A 20,197-nucleotide genomic window follows, 5' to 3' on the forward strand; every position below is an offset into this window, starting at 1 on the left:
GTTTCTTTTCCAAAAAGTTGAACCGTTATCAGTTGAACTACTCGGTCATGGAAAAAGAAGCGCTAGCACTCATTTGGGCGCTACAACACTTTGAAGGGTATGTTGGGTCGGGAGTAGTACCTATTGTGGTCTACACCGACCATAACCCTCATTTTTTTTCAGGTCCATGATGTGTCCTAATCAGAGGATAATGAGATGGTGTTTATTTTTACAATCCTTCCGTCTCGATGTGAGGCATATCCGGGGAACTGGTAACGTGATTGCTGATGCGCTCTCTCGTGCGCCCTGTTCCTGAATATTTACGTGACTGACCGTTGTTTGGTGTTGTCATGTTCTGTCGTTCCTGTCTGTTCCCTCCTGGTCTCGTTTTCTTCTTTCCTCTTAAAAGTTGCTTCCTGTGTAAAGGTTGCTGAGGTCTGGGGAGGAGGTTGGTTGGGGCAGGTGGAACTGTGAACACTTAACCCCTTGTCAGTTTGGGAGGCAGAGGCTGGTACGTTGTTCCGGGGTCCTTGTTGGTCCTCGGTTTTATGGGGGGGGGGTGTGACGACCCTCCCACTCTGTCTGCTGTATTTTCTCTCTTTGCTCTTGTTCCTTATTAGGATGCCAGTGGGCGGAGTGGGAAGGGTCGTCAGCTAGATGGGAAACACCTGGGCTCGGGTGTGTGCCAGGATAAAGACACCTCTTCCACAGTCATTGGGGAGACTCTCTCCACACAGACACCTTGTTGATTTTGGTTGTGTAGTTTTGTGGCTTTTTGGTTATTTGCTTTGGCACCTTTCAACACCCTGCATTATTACATTCAGGTATGCAAAACACTCACTTACACTACTGATTACTGATTACACATGCCATTGTTAATTACTTAGTTACTTTATTTAATAAATATATATTTTTGTTACTCCTTGTCTCCACGTTGTCTCCCTTTTTGTTCCGAACTCTGAGCCGGTTCGTAACAACTATCTATTGCATCTTGCCTATGCCGCTCAGTCATTGCTCATCCATATATTTATATATTCCTATTCCATTCCTTTACTTAGATTTGTGTGTATTAGGTAGTTGTTGTGGAATTGTTAGATTGCTTGTTAGATATTACTGCACTGTCAGAACTAGAAGCATAAGCATTTCGCTACACTCGCAATAACATCTCCTAACCATGTGTATGTGACCAAAAAAATTGGATTTGAATTTCAAATGTTTTTAAATTGACATTCACAGGCAGTAATCTTCAGACTCTCTCCTCAGATAGCAAAACATCAGATAATTGGACAGCTTGACTGAAGAAATTCCCCCTCTTTTTCTGACATACCAAACAACAAGTTTCCCAAATGTGAGAAAGCTCTGAGAGTAACAGCTGTGCATACTTGTGTTAGATATATCCTGGCTCACTGAGATGCTTACAGTGCTGCGTAGAACATCAGAGTCATGTCTGACTCCTGTGATGTCACAGGGCTCCGCTGGCTAACATGGGACCTTCAGGATCATTCAGGACACATGCCACTATAGAAACCCACCACATACATCAGATGGCCCACAATCCCTGCATGTGTGAATTACTCATGGTGTTTATGAACCAAGATATCGGTTTCTGTTCAGGATCGTATAGACTGACTTAATGTACTTTAGGTCTTCAGCGGGTCCAGGCCTATCTCCTCAGCTTCATGTGTTGAGGTGCAGAGAGGAAGAGGTAGTGCGGAGAGGAAGAGGTAGTAAAGCCGTGGAACAGCTGTTTGAACGGACCCGAAGACGTTCCATGTTTTATGGTGAAGCATCACAGATCAAACAGATAGTTGAAGGGGTTAGTGGAAGGATGTGCCTATATCCCTTTAGGATTAGTGAAGTGTGTGTGTGTGTTAATAATGTAAACCTCATTAATTTCAGAAAAAAACGGCTTTTATTTCATGAACAGATTGTCTAAATCATACATTTAGAAAAAATCTACCTCGGGCCTCCCGAGTGGCGCAGCGGTCTAAGGCACTGCATTGCAGTGCTAGAGGAGTCAATACAGATCTGGGTTTGATCCCGGGCTGTGTCGCAGCCGGCCGCGACAATGAGGCGGCGCACAATTGTCTGGGTTAGGGAGGGTTTGGCCGGCTGGGATGTCCTTGTCCCATTGTGCTCTAGTGACTCCTTGTGGTGGCTGCGCGCATGCATGTTGACTTCGGTCACCAACTGTATGATGTTTCCTCTGACATATTGGTGCTTTGGAGGACGAATGGCTCTGGACCTTCGCCTCTCTCTAGTTCGTAAGGGAGTTGCAACGATGGGACAACACTGTAACTACCAATTGGATATCGTAGAAAATATATCAACTTCTACTTTTTCAAAAAAGTATATCCACAACGAAATATTCTTGTAACGAAAACAGCAACAACTGTCCTGCATTGGTCATGCTGGTGGGAATCCAACTGTCCTGCATTGGTTATGCTGGTGGGAATCCAACTGTCCTGCATTGGTCATGCTGGTGGGAATCCAACTGTCCTGCATTGGTCATGCTGGTGGGAATCCAACTGTCCTGCATTGGTTATGCTGGTGGGAATCCAACTGTCCTGCATTGGTCATGCTGGTGGGAATCCAACTGTCCTGCATTGGTTATGCTGGTGGGAATCCAACTGTCCTGCATTGGTCATGCTGGTGGGAATCCAACTGTCCTGCATTGGTTATGCTGGTGGGAATCCAACTGTTCTGCATTGGTCATGCTGGTGGGAATCCAACTGTTCTGCATTGGTCATGCTGGTGGGAATCCAACTGTCCTGCATTGGTTATGCTGGTGGGAATCCAACTGTCCTGCATTGGTCATGCTGGTGGGAATCCAACTGTCCTGCATTGGTCATGCTGGTGGGAATTCGAAAGTTAAAAAAAAATCTGATACAGACTGAATTGGAATGTTCTGCGATAATATAAAACAACAACAACAGTTCTCTTCTAATTTCCAACTCTGTCCTATTAAGTCAACCTGGTGACCTCATATTTCTTTGGTCTGGGGTCTCTCAGAGGCTTCGGCAGCAGCTCCATCTCCGCCTCCTCTGTCTCGGCCACGAGCTCCTGAGCCGTCTGTCCCTGTCCTGTATCACCCTTCCCTGGTTGTGGATCCTTATCCTTGGGACACTCTCCATTGTAGGTCTTGACATAATTCTCCACGGGCCAGCCCCTGAACTCCTGAGGCTCGGTGCAGATTAGGCCAGAGTAGGCCACCCCGGGGTGATGCTTCAGCCAGTAGATCAGGTAGTGGATGTTGTAGTCACAGACCCAGGGGTTATCCCCCAGATTCAGCATCCTGAGGAAGTACAGGTCCTCCAACACTCCGTACTTGAAGTAGTGCAGGCTGTTGTTGGACAGGTCCAGCTCTCGCAGGTACAGGAGCCCCGCAAACGCAGCTATGGAGAGGGGGAGAAATGCAGGATGTTAAGGGTTAGTTAGAGGGACAGGAAATTTCAATGAATTTTACAGCACAAGTCTCAGTGGAATAAATTCCTACTGGACAGGTACAGGAGCCCAGTGGATGCAGCTGAAGAGGGGGGACAAGGAGAGAGGACGTTGGGGTTAGAGGTCAATTGCTACTTCAATTAATCTTATACAGTAGTACTCAGTGGAAAGTTTCAGTGGAAGTAATGTCCACTAATGGACATGAATGCTGAATTATTACCAGGAACTAATGTTCCACTGTAACATGAGAAAGAGGAACAGCTACCATAACTAATTTCCGACTGCCTTTTCAGCACCTCGTCTTCAAACACATGCTGATATTAACTTGACCAGTGCTCTCCCCATCACCTAGTCTCAGCTCTAATTCAAGCTGAAGTTGGCCTGTTGATGTTCCTACGATGTGCCTAATGGCTAGCAGACATCTTTAAGATGTGTGTCCTGCAGTGTAGCCCTGAGTAATTGTGGCAGTGCAAGCTAGCACCATAAAGATAGATAGGCCTACTGTATTTAGCACTGTCTCCAGAGTGACCCTCCTGTTACCACTCCCACAAACCCCCTCAGATTATGTGCTTATCATACTCATGAGAATTACTGTCCGGTTTCTACTGGTTTGTTTGTGCAGCACAATGATACAACAATTCTGGTGTATTTTTTAAACCAGTTTTGGCTAGCTACAGAGCTTAGCTTCTCACAGTCCCTGAGAAAACTGAGGCAGCATTTTGTGAATACTTCATGAGAATTGTGTTCAATTTGCAGTTGCTTTCTCTGTCCAGAACGGATTGGCTTTTTATCCATAACATGCTATTTCATTTCTTTCTCCTCGATCATAGTAGTTAATGACTGTGTGTGGACAGTACTGGTTGTCATAGATGGTCGGAATTAACCACCATAAATTACTTGTTAACAACTCAGGGAAATGCTCTAATGTCAATTGTTTACATATGTTCTGCAATAATTAATGATAATGGAACTATTTTCCTTCCGTGGCAAAGCTTCCTGGCTATGTGACCGGTTCTTGTGAGCCTAGGAATAACGAGACAGCATTTTTTCCCAGTTCTCAAACATAACAGAACTAGAAGGTAGTGTAGTGATTCCTCGGCAAATAGAGAACCTTGTTAGTTCTACAAACGAGGTGGAGCATGTTTATGGCATCGTAGGCTCCTTTAAGTCAGATTTAACCGTGTGAGAAGCTAATGAGCTTTAAGGGTTTTTATCTATGTATGGAATTGATCCAAACTCAACGCTGCCTGGTATGGTATATAAAGTATGTGAGTTTTTTATTTGTCTTTCTTCTGCCTCTTTTTTCACATTACCCCAGGGATTCTAACAATTCTATTTCAGGAGGAAATGAAGCCATGCCTCCATTTTGTGATGAATGGACTCAAGGTCAAGGTTCTCCTCTGATTGCTCTTTTGACCTCTTTCTTTGAAGGTCCAGTGTGGGCTCGATTACAATGGGGGACCAGTAAGAAAATCTATGCACTCACTACTGTAAGTCACAAAGCAAAAAAAAAAAAAAAGCATATCTATCTCAGATTGCTTTATCTTATTAAATACTTCTTCAGGTGTTGTGAGATCTGATCCTCTGTGCAGCATGACTTGGCACACATCCATAATGATTGTGCTGTTTGAAGGAAGTGTATGGTCTCTCCTCACCAGTGTCGATCTGATCCAGATTGTTACTGCTGAGGTTGAGAAGCTTCAGGTCCCTGGCAGCAACAAACTCCTTGGGCCGGAGCTGAGTGATGCTGTTACTGGACAAGTCCATCCTCACAATGTCTGACGGGAGACTTGAGGGGATGTTCTTCAGTTCTGGAGGGGGGGGGGGAGAGAGAATATGGAGGTCAGTGAGAAGTTAATGGCTTAACCAGACATGTTTACATTGGCCAAATCAGCTAGCTATCATACTGCATGAAAACATGAACAAAAACATAAGCGGACACACAAGGAACTTTGGGACATATGTGATTATTTCAACCCAATGCATACTTGTTGATTGCCAGAGTGACTGAAATTTGGATTCCTACATATGTGAATTCAGTGTGCCCTGAGAATATCAAGATGGCCTCCCCTTTCTATAGTCACTCTGTAGCCATGTTGTATGTCTGTGCCAAGAGGGACTGTTATTCACATCACTCTGGGTTCCCTTAGCCTTTGAAGGGTATGAAACATGAAGGTTAACGTATGAAACAGGGTTTCCCACAGGCTTAAAAGGCCTCTGAGAGAGCTTCTGTCTTTTTTTGTGATCACCAGCAGCCTTTACCATAGAAGGAAAACTTCTGCAAGAGCCATTGTTCTCAATCTAGAGTTTAAAATAAAGACTGAGACATGAAGACTAAGTAGGTGGTCCCTAAAATGCATACAACTTCTATTTACAATTCATATTGAATGATGTCTTTGGAACCGGTTTTCTAAGTCACGTTCACAATGAAAGGAGTTAGCTCTAAAACTAAAACGCTTAGCTGAGAATTAACCTAGCTGTGGTGGGGTGGAAAAACTTCATTTTTTATTTCATGAATGACACAGGACCTTTCTGTGTTTGTCAAAGTCCATGTACAATCTTGGACTGCTTCCAGTAGGCCACATCCTGAGCACGGTTTATTCATCATGCAGCTGAAGGAACTATCACAGGCCTTAACGACAGACAGCTGCTCTAATATCAGAACAGCATAGGACATCCATCATCCTCCACTGTAAGGAAATGAGATTAGCACTCCATGGCTTGTAGATGAGGGTGCTGCTGCTGGAGCATTCACAACAACAGAGACAGAAGTTGGCGTTCTCAATGACACCCTATTCCCTATATAGTACACTACTTTCGTCCATATCCCTATGGGCCATGGTAGGGCTCTGGTTAAAAGTAGTGCACTCTATAGGGAATAGGGTGCCATTTGGGACACATCCAGAGATGTTCTCTCTTTCCCCTATCTATCAAACCCCTGCCTCACAACACCTGTGATATGCTTCAGTTCAGACTACAGCAGTGAGTGGGGAAACATGTAAGATGGTTGGGATGTTGGGAGAAGTCAAGGTCGTTCAGACATAACAGTTTTCAGAAAGAATCTGAACTCATCATGAGGGGCCACAGTCAGAGCCGGCCCTATATGCATACCCACTCATGCAGTCAGAGCCGGCCCTATATCCATACCCACTCATGCAGTCAGAGCCGGTCCTATATCCATACCCACTCATGCAGTCAGAGCCGGTCCTATATCCATATCCACTCATACAGTCAGAGCCGGCCCTATATCCATACCCACTCATGCAGTCAGAGCCGGCCCTATATCCATACCCACTCATGCAGTCAGAGCCGGCCCTATATCCATACCCACTCATGCAGTCAGAGCCGGCCCTAAATCCATACCCACTCATGCAGTCAGAGCCGGCCCTATATCCATACCCACTCATGCAGTCAGAGTCGGCCTTATATCCATACCCACTCATGCAGTCAGAGCCGGCCCTATATCCATACCCACTCATGCAGTCAGAGCCGGCCCTATATCCATACCCACTCATGCAGTCAGAGCCGGCCCTATATCCATACCCACTCATGCAGTCAGAGCCGGCCCTATATCCATACCCACTCATGCAGTCAGAACTGGCCCTATATCCATACCCACTCATGCAGTCAGAACTGGCCCTATATCGATACCCACTCATGCAGTCAGAGCCGGTCCTATATCCATACCCACTCATGCAGTCAGAGCTGGCCCTATATCCATACCCACTCATGCAGTCAGAGCCGGCCCTATATCCATACCCACTCATGCAGTCAGAGCTGGCCCTATATCCATACCCACTCATGCAGTCAGAACTGGCCCTATATCCATACCCACTCATGCAGTCAGAGCCGGTCCTATATCCATACCCACTCATGCAGTCAGAGCCGGCCCTATATCCATACCCACTCATGCAGTCAGAGCTGGCCCTATATCCATACCCACTCATGCAGTCAGAGCCGGTCCTATATCCATACCCACTCATGCAGTCAGAGCCGGCCCTATATCCATACCCACTCATGCAGTCAGAGCCGGCCCTATATCCATACCCACTCATGCAGTCAGAACCGGCCCTATATCCATATCCACTCATGCAGTCAGAGCCGGCCCTATATCCATACCCACTCATGCAGTCAGAGCTGGCCTTATATCCATACCCACTCATGCAGTCAGAGCTGGCCCTATATCCATATCCACTCATGCAGTCAGAGCTGGCCCTATATCCATACCCACTCATGCAGTCAGAGCCGGCCCTATATCCATACCCACTCATGCAGTCAGAGCCGGCCCTATATCCATACCCACTCATGCAGTCAGAACTGGCCCTATATCCATACCCACTCATGCAGTCAGAGCTGGACCTATATCCATACCCACTCATGCAGTCAGAGCCGGTCCTATATCCATACCCACTCATGCAGTCAGAACTGGCCCTATATCCATATCCACTCATGCAGTCAGAGCCGGCCCTATATCCATACCCACTCATGCAGTCAGAGCCGGCCCTATATCCATACCCACTCATGCAGTCAGAGCTGGCCCTATATCCATACCCACTGATGCAGTCAGAGCCGGCCCTATATCCATACCCACTCATGCAGTCAGAGCCGGCCCTATATCCATACCCACTCATGCAGTCAGAGCTGGCCCTATATCCATACCCACTGATGCAGTCAGAGCCGGCCCTATATCCATACCCACTCATGCAGTCAGAGCCGACCCTATATCCATATCCACTCATGCAGTCAGAGCCGGCCCTAGCCTTTTGGGGGCCCTAAGCAACATTTTGTCATGAGGCGGAGAGAAGATTTAGCAATTATATAACATATTCCATGCAATTCTAATCATTTTGCCATAGGGTGTAGAGAAATGTTTGCAGTTTTTAAGATGATATCTGAGTGAGAGAGACTAACAAAATCAATGGGGGCCCTCCGATCTGCAATTTGACCATGCTTCCTGGAAGTTTAGATAGCTGGCTGCTAGACTAACTTGCCAATCTGAAAACTGAAGCTGTCAGTGACTGACGTAACAACAGAACAACTGCTGATGCACAACCACTATTCTAACCCTCAACAGGAAGTTGATTTGAAATGTTTTTAGAAATGTTTCCGCGGGCCAACAAAAGAGGGGTGGCGGCCAGTTGCCCATCCCTGATATAGTTTATTAAAATCACATGTCGTTTACAGACAGTAGGAAACTAAACCTATACAGCCATTAATTTAGATTGTAAATGCACAGTGCTGCTTTTACAGAGTCAGGTGCCAAACATGCCAGTATATCAAGGAAAATCAACGCTGCTGTGGAGGAGAAGAGACTACCAGCAGAATACCTTGACCATGCTGTGGAGGAGAGGAGACTACCAGCAGAATATTAATCATCATGCTGTGGAGGAGAGGAGACCACCAGCAGAATATTAATCATAATGCTGTGGAGGAGAGGAGACCACCAGCAGAATATTAATCATCATGCTGTGGAGGAGAGGAGACTACCAGCAGAATATTAATCATCATGCTGTGGAGGAGAGGAGACTACCAGCAGAATATTAATCATCATGCTGTGGAGGAGAGGAGACCACCAGCAGAATACCTTGACCATGCTGTGGAGGAGAGGAGACCACCAGCAGAATATTAATCACCAGCGGGGTGGTGGCACTGGAATCCTCATCTCTCCCAAGTGGACATTCTCTCTTTCTCCCCTGACCCATCTGTCTATCTCCTCATTTGAATTCCATGCTGTCACAGTTACCAGCCCTTTCAAGCTTAACATCCTCATCATTTATCGCCCTCCAGGTTCCCTTGGAGAGTTCATCAATGAGCTTGACGCCTTGATAAGTTCCTTCCCTGAGGATGGCTCACCTCTCACAGTTCTGGGTGACTTTAACCTCCCCACGTCTACCTTCGACTCATTCCTCTCTGCCTCCTTCTTTCCACTCCTCTCCTCTTTTGACCTCACCCTCTCACCTTCCCCCCCTACTCACAAGGCAGGCAATACGCTTGACCTCATCTTTACTAGATGCTGTTCTTCCACTAATCTCATTGCAACTCCTCTCCAAGTCTCCGACCACTACCTTGTATCCTTTTCCCTCTCGCTCTCATCAAAAACTTCTCACTCTGCCCCTACTCGGATGATATTGCGCCGTCCCAACCTTCGCTCTCTCTCTCCTGCTACTCTCTCCTCTTCCATCCTATCATCTCTTCCCTCTGCTCAAACCTTCTCCAACCTATCTCCTGATTTTGCCTCCTCAACCCTCCTCTCCTCCCTCTCTGCATCCTTTGATTTTCTCTGTCCCCTATCCTCCAGGCCGGCTCGGTCCTCCCCTCCTGCTCCGTGGCTCGACGACTCACTGCGAGCTCACAGAACAGGGCTCCGGGCAGCCGAGCGGAAATGGAGGAAAACTCGCCTCCCTGCGAACCTCGCATCCTTTCACTCCCTCCTCTCTACATTTTCCTCTTCTGTCTCTGCTGCTAAAGCCACTTTCTACCACTCTAAATTCCAAGCATCTGCCTCTAACCCTAGGAAGCTTTTTGCTACCTTCTCCTCCCTTCTGAATCCTCCTCCCCTCCCCCCCCCCTCCTCCCTCACTGCGGATGACTTCGTCAACCATTTTGAAAAGAAGGTTGACGACATCCGATCCTCGTTTGCTAAGTCAAGCGACACCGCTGGTCCTGCTCACACTGCCCTACCCTGTGCTTTGACCTCTTTCTCCCCTCTCTCTCCAGATGAAATCTCGCGTCTTGTGACGGCCGGCCGCCCAACAACCTGCCCACTTGACCCTATCCCCTCCTCTCTTCTCCAGACCATTTCCGGAGACCTTCTCCCCTACCTCACCTCGCTCATCAACTCATCCTTGACCGCTGGCTACGTCCCTTCCGTCTTCAAGAGAGCGAGAGTTGCACCCCTTCTGAAAAAACCTACACTCGATCCCTCCGATGTCAACAACTACAGACCAGTATCCCTTCTTTCTTTTCTCTCCAAAACTCTTGAACGTGCCGTCCTTGGCCAGCTCTCCTGCTATCTCTCTCAGAACGACCTTCTTGATCCTAATCAGTCAGGTTTCAAGACTGGGCATTCAACTGAGATTGCTCTTCTCTGTGTCACGGAGGCTCTCCGCACTGCTAAAGCTAACTCTCTCTCCTCTGCTCTCATCCTTCTAGACCTATCTGCTGCCTTTGATACTGTGAACCATCAGATCCTCCTCTCCACCCTCTCCGAGCTGGGCATCTCCGGCGCGGCCCACGCTTGGATTGCGTCCTACCTGACAGGTCGCTCCTACCAGGTGGCGTGGCGAGAAGCTGTCTCCGCACCACGTGCTCTCACCACTGGTGTCCCCCAGGGCTCTGTTCTAGGCCCTCTCCTATTCTCGCTATACACCAAGTCACTTGGCTCTGTCATATCCTCACACGGTCTCTCCTATCATTGCTATGCAGACGACACACAATTAATCTTCTCCTTTCCCCCTTCTGACAACCAGGTGGCGAATCGCATCTCTGCATGTCTGGCAGACATATCAGTGTGGATGACGGATCACCACCTCAAGCTGAACCTCGGCAAGATGGAGCTGCTCTTCCTCCCGGGGAAGGACTGCCCGTTCCATGATCTCGCCATCACGGTTGACAACTCCCTTGTGTCCTCCTCCCAGAGTGCTAAGAACCTTGGCGTGATCCTGGACAACACCCTGTCGTTCTCCACTAACATCAAGGCGGTGACCCGATCCTGTAGGTTCATGCTCTACAACATTCACAGAGTACGACCCTGCCTCACACAGGAAGCGGCGCAGGTCCTAATCCAGGCACTTGTCATCTCCCGTCTGGATTACTGCAACTCGCTGTTGGCTGGGCTCCCTGCCTGTGCCATCAAACCCCTACAACTCATCCAGAACGCCGCAGCCCGTCTGGTGTTCAACCTTCCCAAGTTCTCTCACGTCACCCCGCTCCTCCGCTCTCTCCACTGGCTTCCAGTTGAAGCTCGCATCCGCTACAAGACCATGGTGCTTGCCTACGGAGCTGTGAGGGGAACGGCACCTCCGTACCTTCAGGCTCTGATCAGGCCCTACACCCAAACAAGGGCACTGCGTTCATCCACCTCTGGCCTGCTCGCCTCCCTACCTCTGAGGAAGCACAGTTCCCGCTCAGCCCAGTCAAAACTGTTCGCCGCTCTGGCACCCCAATGGTGGAACAATCTCCCTCACGATGCCAGGACAGCGGAGTCAATCACCACCTTCCGGAGACACCTGAAACCCCACCTCTTTAAGGAATACCTGGGATAGGATAAAGTAATCCTTCTAACCCCCCCCCCCCCCTTTAAAGGATTTAGATGCACTATTGTAAAGTGTTTGTTCTACTGGATATTATAGGTGAATGCACCAATTTGTAAGTCGCTCTGGATAAGAGCGTCTGCTAAATGACTTAAATGTAAATGTAAAATGTAATGCTGTGGAGGAGAGGAGACCACCAGCAGAATATTAATCATCATGCTGAGGAGGAGAGGAGACTACCAGCAGAATTTGACTCATCATGCTGTGGAGGAGAGGAGACCACAAGCAGAATATTAATCATCATGCTGTGGAGGAGAGGAGACCACCAGCAGAATATTAATCATCATGCTGTGGAGGAGAGGAGACCACCAGCAGAATAGTAATCATCATGCTGTGGAGGAGAGGAGACCACCAGCAGAATATTAATCATCATGCTATGGAGAAGAGGAGACTACCAGCAGAATATTAATCATCATGCTGTGGAGGAGAGGAGACCACCAGCAGAATATTAATCATCATGCTGTGGAGGAGAGGAGACTACCAGCAGAATATTAATCATCATGCTGTGGAGGAGAGGAGACCACCAGCAGAATATTAATCATCATGCTGTGGAGGAGAGGAGACCACCAGCAGAATATTAATCATCATGCTGTGGAGGAGAGGAGACCACCAGCAGAATATTAATCATCATGCTGTGGAGGAGAGGAGACCACCAGCAGAATATTAATCATCATGCTGTGGAGGAGAGGAGACCACCAGCAGAATATTAATCATCATGCTGTGGAGGAGAGGAGACCACCAGCAGAATATTAATCATCATGCTGTGGAGGAGAGGAGACCACCAGCAGAATATTAATCATCATGCTGTGGAGGAGAGGAGACTACCAGCAGAATATTAATCATCATGCTGTGGAGGAGAGGAGACCACCAGCAGAATATCATGCTGTTTTTAATTATATATTTTTTTCAACTTTTCTTTAACTCTAATTTACAATGACAGCCTAGGAGCAGTGGATTAACTGCCTTGTTCAGGGGCAGAAAGACCGATTTTTACCTTGTCAGCTCAGGGATTCAATCCAGCAACCTTTCGGTTATTGGGCCAACGCTATAACCACTAAGCTACCTGCCTCCCCAATCTATCTCGCTCTCTCTCTCTCCCTCTCTCTCTCTTTCTCTTTCTCCCACTCTCTCTCCATCCCTCTCTCATCTGTGAGTTCCAGTGAATTCAGAGCCTTTTCTCATCGTGGCTCCAGGGATCTGATAATAATCTACTGTCTCACTAATTACTGACCAGAGGTCGTTACACATATATGTCAGACAGCATCAACTTTATAGATAAATGTTGTCCAGACCTCATAGTTAGATACTGAGAGAAACCTTTTCAATTTTGTGGAGGAGAGGAGACTACCAACAGAATATTACTCCCTCTCTGCTACACATCATGACTCCCCCAGAATGTGTCAGCTGACAAAACACCCGACCATCGGTTACAGGAACTCCATGAAACCAGGATATAATGTCAGAAGAGGAGGTTAGGCTTTACAGAGATGACAAGCAGGCCAACTCTCCATATGCTGACTCAACTGTTCTGCTAGCGATAGAGCAGGACTAAACCAGGCGTCATCTTTCAGGCTTATGACTTGTTTGAAAAGGTTTCTCTCAGTATCTGACTATGAGGTCTGGATGACATTTATCTAAAAAGTACATACACTCTGACATATTCTCCCATATATAATGTATGTACCACACAGATGATTTATTTGTGATTGGATACATTCTGTCTTGCTCCCACACAGTTCTGTAGTGTATTGTAGGGACATATCCAGTGTTTCCAGTGTAACGACCTCTGGTCAGTTATTAGTGATACAGTATATTAAGGCTCTGAATTCACTGGAACTCACAGATGAGAGAGGGATGGAGAGAGAGTGAGAGAAACAGAGAAAGAGAGATGGAGAGAGAGAGAGATGGGGGAGAGAGGCTAGAGAGAGAGATGAGGGAGAGAGAGAAAGATAGATAGATAGATGAGAGTGGGAGCGGTAGAGAGAAATGAGAGAGAGAGAGAGAGAGGAGAGAGAGAGAGAGAGAGGAGAGAGGGAGAGAGGAGAGAGGGAGATCAAGAGCGGCAGAGAGAGAGAGAGATGAGGGAGAGAGGGAGAGGAGAGAGGGAGAGCAAGAGACAAAGAGATGAGGGACAGAGAGAGAGCGAGAGAGAGATTGAGAGAGATGAGGGAGATAGGTAGAGAGAGAGCGAGAGTAGCGACAGAGAGAGAGAGCGAGAACGGGAGAGAGAGAGTAGCAACGAAAGAGAGCGAGAGCGGGAGAGAGAGAGAGAGGAGAGAAAGAGAGAGAGAGAGATGAGGGAGGGAGGGAGGGAGGGAGGTATTGAGGGGGACAGACTATGACCAGTGAGATGATCTAGTGAGGTTCAGATAAAGGACTGATTGAAAACCTTTCCAGAGGGGAAGGGAAATAGTTTCCCCCAGCTGAACATGGGGATGTTTTATATAGCGACAGTAGAATAGAGACCAGTGTTGCTGCTTCTTGCACGTTTAACTGCACTCTGACAGATGGCTTTCTGGGGACAAGATAGGGACAGTATATCATTATATGACGGTCATTCATCATCTTGATCAAAGGGCCCGCTCACTGTGACATTTCATAAATATACAGTAGAATAATACATCAGAGTGCTGCCACTTCGACTAAGTAAGTATGAAGGGACTATGCATGACTATACTGCCACGTCTATACTAAATCAATATGAAGGGACTATTCATGACTATACTGCCACGTCTATACTAAATCAATATGAAGGGACTATTCATGACTATACTGCCACGTCTATACTAAATCAATATGAAGGGACTATTCATGACTATACTGCCACGTCTATACTAAATCAATATGAAAGGACTATTCATGACTATACTGCCACGTCTATACTAAATCAATATGAAGGGACTATTCATGACTATACTGCCACGTCTACACTAAATCAATATGAAGGGACTATTCATGACTATACTGCCACGTCTATACTAAATCAATATGAAGGGACTATTCATGACTATACTGCCACGTCTACACTAAATCAATATGAAGGGACTATTCATGACTATACTGCCACGTCTACACTAAATCAATATGAAGGGACTATTCATGACTATACTGCCACGTCTATACTAAATCAATATGAAGGGACTATTCATGACTATACTGCCACGTCTATACTAAATCAATATGAAGGGACTATTCATGACTATACTGCCACGTCTACACTAAATCAATATGAAGGGAATATTCATGTTGTATTTTGGAGCTCAAACAAAAGCAGTCCCCACACAGCATGGACTCCATGCAGGGTTTGTAGTCAGTCCCATGGGTCTGGGCCTAATGACTATTTGAAATACGATATTGAAACCTAATCTTTCTAGAAGTTATAGTCCTGATAGCAGTTTTAATGTGGCAGTTATACATAGTTGCACAGAAACGGCACCAGATGTGAGAGTCTGGACGGGAGACAGAAATGAGACTCCATATTTTCCCTTGGTCCCTTTGTGTCTATTGTTACATGATGGTTTCCACGGTTTCCACACTGCAAGCCGTCCCTCTAAGGCCTCTCGGTTTACAGTCGTCTCCTACCACATTCTGATTCAGGGAAATTATAGAGAACACATTTAGAAAGTAGTGATTATCAACCACAGCTCTGGAGTATCCAGCAGCCAGCCTCTCCTCCACACGGTTGCAAAAGGCCTCACAACAATCATGTGTAGTGAACAATGGCCAGATACTTCAGATGGACATGTGACTCATACATGGAGGGCCGGTTTCCCTGACCCATAATCCTGGACTAAAAAGCTGTTTCAGTAGAGATTCATCTGGGTCCATGAACCCATGGCCCTGAAAACCCTAATAACTCACTCCAGTACTCTGAAAGACCAGAATACACCACTTCATTGTCCTCCAAGGAGGGAATTATTCACACAGGTTACACAAACAAATGAAAGGGAGACAAGCTTGGTTGGCTCATAGCTTACCTTTGCTCTTGCAGTCCAGCATGGGTTTGGGGAACATGTAGGTGTGGCACAAGGAGTTGGCATCAGGGTACTTCTTGATGGGAGGTGGTTTGGGCAGACTACCCTGCCCCTCCTGAGGTGTCTTCCCTGGCTGCTGGCCCTCCCCATCCTCAGGACACAGCAGCTCCGGCCTCATCTTCTTCAGCTTCTGACCTCTCAGCGAGTCCGGCTCCGAACACTTGGCATAGTTCCCTAGGTTACGGTTGCTGGGCACCTGCAGGGTCCTGACCAGGCTATCCAGCGAGCACCGGCAGTCCCAGGGGTTGTCATAGAGACGCAGATAGCGGAGGCTTGGCAAGGGCAGCAGGTGCTCCTCAGAAGCTGTCTTCATCTTGTTGTGCTGAAGAAGCAGAGTAGTGAGCTGTCCCAGCCCTGCGAACGCCTCCTCCTCCACCATGTAGAGCTCATTCTGTTGTAGATCCAGACTCTTTAGGTTCTTGAACTGGGAAAAGGTGTTGTCTCTGAGCACCTGGATCTTGTTACGGGCCAGCAGGAGGTGGTGGATGTCTTCAGGCCAGTGCTGTTGCACCCCGGTCAGCTGGCGGTCCTGACAGTCCAGGTATTTCTCTCCGGCCTCCATGTATTCCTTGCATTCAGAGGTTTGGCGTTTGACAGCATTGGCCCTGCCTTTACCCCGGGCCCTGCCCCGTTCTCTGTTCCGTCCACCCTTCCTGGGCTCAGCGGACCTGAGGAGCAGGAGGAGCAGCAGAGCGCTGATCAGCCGCATCCTGGGAGCCCCAACGCCACCACTGGGAGACGTGGGAGCGGCAAGACTGGAAGAAGAGGGAGGGAGGGAGGGGGAGAGGGATGGCCTTGTGCAATCAGAGATGGCCTTGGGTTTCTGCTGGTGCCAGGGAAGGCTGGTTACAGCTGTGTGAGAGAGAGAGAGAGTTAAGTGGAGAGTTCATTGTTCAGGAGGAGAGGGATAGGAAGGGATAGAGAGGAAGAAAGAGAGGGAGAGGAAGAATGATGGAGAGAAACAGACATAAAGCATGTTATATGATAGTCTATCAAACAGAGAGATAGTTAAAACAAGGTCATGGAACAGTGACCCATTTCCTTTGTTTCTCGGTCTTCTCTCTCAGTTCCTCTCCTCCCTTCTCCTATCTCTCAGTTCCTCTCCTCCCTTCTCCTATCTCTCAGTTCCTCTCCTCTCTTCTCCTATCTCTCTGTTCCTTTCCTCTCTTCTCCTATCTCTCTGTTCCTTTCCTCCCTTCTCCTATCTCTCTGTTCCTTTCCTCCCTTCTCCTATCTCTCTCTCTCTCTCGCTCGCTCGCTCTCTCTCTCTCTCTCTCTCTCCTCTCTCTCTCTCTCTCTCTCTCTCTCTCTCTCTCTCTCTCTTCAGTCAGTAATTCATCTGTACACCAGGCTGAAAACCTCACGAACATTCATCAAAGAGGAGGAAGTTTCCATGTATGTGTACGTCCACTCCTGTAAACATACTCTGATAAACATGACGGTGGTAAAGACCTCCCTAACTACCTTACCCTGAGGGAAGGCTATGTGTAGCTGAATGGAATTACCCTGAGTTTATTATTATCACTGGTGTTAAAGGTTAGTGTTGATGATGTACCTTGAATGCTCTTAATGATCATGTATATATTTATTAGTTATATGTATGCCATTCAAATATGGTTCCCAGGAAATATGCTTTTCTACCAGGAAAACAATAATATCTTAGTCATGACAACAGTCATTCCTCATGTTAAACTATATTGATAAGGTCCAACCCAGGTTACAGTACGGGCAAACATCAGGCAGCATCGAAACTTCCCCAGAGGAAATATTAATCCACTTTTATGGTTTAGCAATGATGACAAATCTAGCTCAACGCTATGTAGCAGTGTGTCTGGCTCTGCTTGCTGTGTGTGTGTGTGTGTGTGTGTGTGTGTGTGTGTGTGTGTGTGTGTGTGTGTGTGTGTGTGTGTGTGTGTGTGTGTGTGTGTGTGTGTGTGTGTGTGTGTGTGTGTGTGTGTTTTCACCCTCACCAGCGATGGGCCTGTACAGTATTGACTCATTAGTCCCAAGTGTGATGTGAGGCAGCAGCCACAATGTCTGCCAAACAAAACCCTACATCTCCTGCTACAGTGAGCTAGCCCAACTGTATCAACCCCCCCCCCCCCCTCCAGCCTTCCACAGTGGAACAGTCCAGTCACAGGGAGAGATGGAGAAGAGGTGGTGTAAACATTGAGTTTATAGACACAATGAGTTAGAGAATTCTTCAGTCTGAGAACACTTTGCCCTATAGTATCCTAGCAAGCTAACACGCAGCAAAGCTACACTAGTGAGATCTCAATCCTACAGTCCACTGTAGCCACTCCCTTAGGGACAATATGAAAACACGAGAGCTGTGGGTATTTCATCTGCTCCCCGAAAATAAACCATTATAACACAAAAGATGACTGCCATCTAGGGCCATTCAGACAGTCTCTCTCCACGTAAGCACTGTTAGCGCCCGTGCCTCTGCCAGTGTAAACACACACTCTCCCATGTGGAGTGCACATGGCAAAGCTTTGGACCTCTAACCCCCCCTCTGGTCTGCCCAGCTCTGGCCCAGTTCCGGCCCAACTTCGGCCCATACTCAGCCCAGCCCAATGCCCAGGCCATCTAGCTCCAGGCCCATTCAGCTATGTCAGACCAGGCTGGCATACACTCACTCACTCACTCACTCACTCACTCACTCACTCACTCACTCACTCACTCACTCACTCACTCACTCACTCACTCACTCACTCACTCACTCACTCACTCTCTCTCTCTCTCTCTCTCTCTCTCTCTCTCTCTCTCTGTCTCTCTCTCTCTCTCTCTCTCTCTCTCTCTCTTTCTCTCTCTCTCTCTCTCTCTCTCTCTCTCTCTCTCTCTCTCTCTCTCTCTCTCTGGATGAATCCCCACTTTACAGTCCGTAGTGATAGTTTAATCTGTTGTTCAGGCACCAGTGAAACACTGTACTGTTCAACTGGAAGACGCTTTATCATGCAGGTCAACTGTGTTCCTTTTCAATTCATTTTATAATATTTATGCATAAATTCTCTTTCATAAAACATTTCTCTGTTTAAGAGTCCTTCAATTGTTGTAAATGTCTTATTTAACCTTTATTTATTAGTATCTCTTTTCCAAGAGAGACCTGGTCCAATAGCAGCAGAGGGAACAAAGTTTCAGACAAAACAACTTACATACACTGACACAACGTTAAACAACACTATAGACACACATACAGCACAACACACACAGGGTTTACAAAGATAAGCTGTTGGGAAAAACCCAACTGTATTTTAACACAATAATAGCATGCTACTACAATGTGCTCTGCAGGAAAATTATATTACCAGTAAAAGTTTGAAATCTGAAAAATGTAAATAATCAATGCATTTACATACCCATGTGTCGGGAGTATCTATGTAAAACCACGCAGCAGTGGTACTGAGTAATGTCATGTCCTGCACTGTAATTCACTGGCCAACCTCCATCCCAGACCAACTCCCTGTGGTAATAACAGATGTTATATACCTCTAGCTGGAGGAGTAGCCAGGCATCAGGCATGCTGGTCAAAGCGCAAATAGGCGAATGAACCGGCCGACACAATCTGAGGGCCGTGGGGAGTGAGACTAATGCTCTGTACAGCTAGAGAGCGGGGGCTCTGCGGGGGCTCTCGGGGGCTCGCGGGGGCTCTCGGGGGCTCTCGGTGGCTCGGCGGAGGCTCGCGGGGGCTGGAGAACCCAGTGTGATGCTGCTGATAGATTTAACAGAGACAGCTGGGGTCACACAGGCGTCAACACAACACACACAGCACTGACCAATAGGAGGCAGACTGGGCTGTGTGTGCTGAGCTGTCTAGTAATGCAAAGGAAAGCATACTGTACGCTGTCGGTTCCTCGCTGTCCAACCAAAGTGCTTGAACTGAGGAACTCAGTTGATGTGAAAGAACAGCAAACACACAACCACCACACAACGTTGTCTCAACATTGACTCCAAGTAGTTGGTCTATTCTAGACTGTAATTCTTGGACAATGGATGTTGTGCAAGTGAAACACCCCAGGGGAGTGTTCTAATGCTAAAGCAGTGTAGGTAGTTCCCCTAGCAGGACCTGGACGGATCAGTGAACAGCCTCATTATAGCAGCAGCCAGCCTTAAAGCTACAGCGCAGGGTGGCTGCCTACACAGCCTGTCTCTCAGTGCTTCACTAACACAGAATAGGGCCCTGGGGATGGAAACAGAGAAGAAAGAACGTCCATAAGATGTGGTGCAGAACACAAGGACTGTACTGTACTGGAGTTTTGATTTTCATTTCCCCGTCGACCCTGCTGCCACCCAAACCAAACTCATTCCCCACCGTGGCCTGATCTGACTGAGTTTCCTTTCAGGTTGCCTGAGGTGTTCAGTCAGTGTGTCCAAAATGGCACCCCATTCCCCACGTAGTGCACTACCTCTGACCAGAGCCCTATGGGC

The 20,197-nt window shown here is 47.4% G+C and overlaps 1 protein-coding gene across 1 annotated transcript in view; it reads right to left on the minus strand.

The window, feature by feature from the left end:
• Positions 1-1,871: 1,871 nt before the first annotated feature.
• The window catches only part of LOC115188417 (leucine-rich repeat-containing protein 17), a 20,470-nt gene continuing 2,144 nt past the window's right edge, over positions 1,872-20,197 (minus strand). The window contains exons 2-4 of the mRNA XM_029747258.1: positions 15,713-16,621; positions 5,079-5,234; positions 1,872-3,374 (exon numbers count right to left, since the gene is read on the minus strand). Of these exons, the coding sequence (XP_029603118.1) occupies positions 2,944-3,374; positions 5,079-5,234; positions 15,713-16,478 (1,353 nt within the window). The 5' untranslated portion in view covers positions 16,479-16,621 and the 3' untranslated portion in view covers positions 1,872-2,943. The remainder of the gene's footprint in view (positions 3,375-5,078; positions 5,235-15,712; positions 16,622-20,197) is intronic.

This window comes from Salmo trutta, unplaced genomic scaffold, assembly GCF_901001165.1.
Source record: "Salmo trutta unplaced genomic scaffold, fSalTru1.1, whole genome shotgun sequence".
Lineage (NCBI taxonomy): Eukaryota > Metazoa > Chordata > Actinopteri > Salmoniformes > Salmonidae > Salmo > Salmo trutta.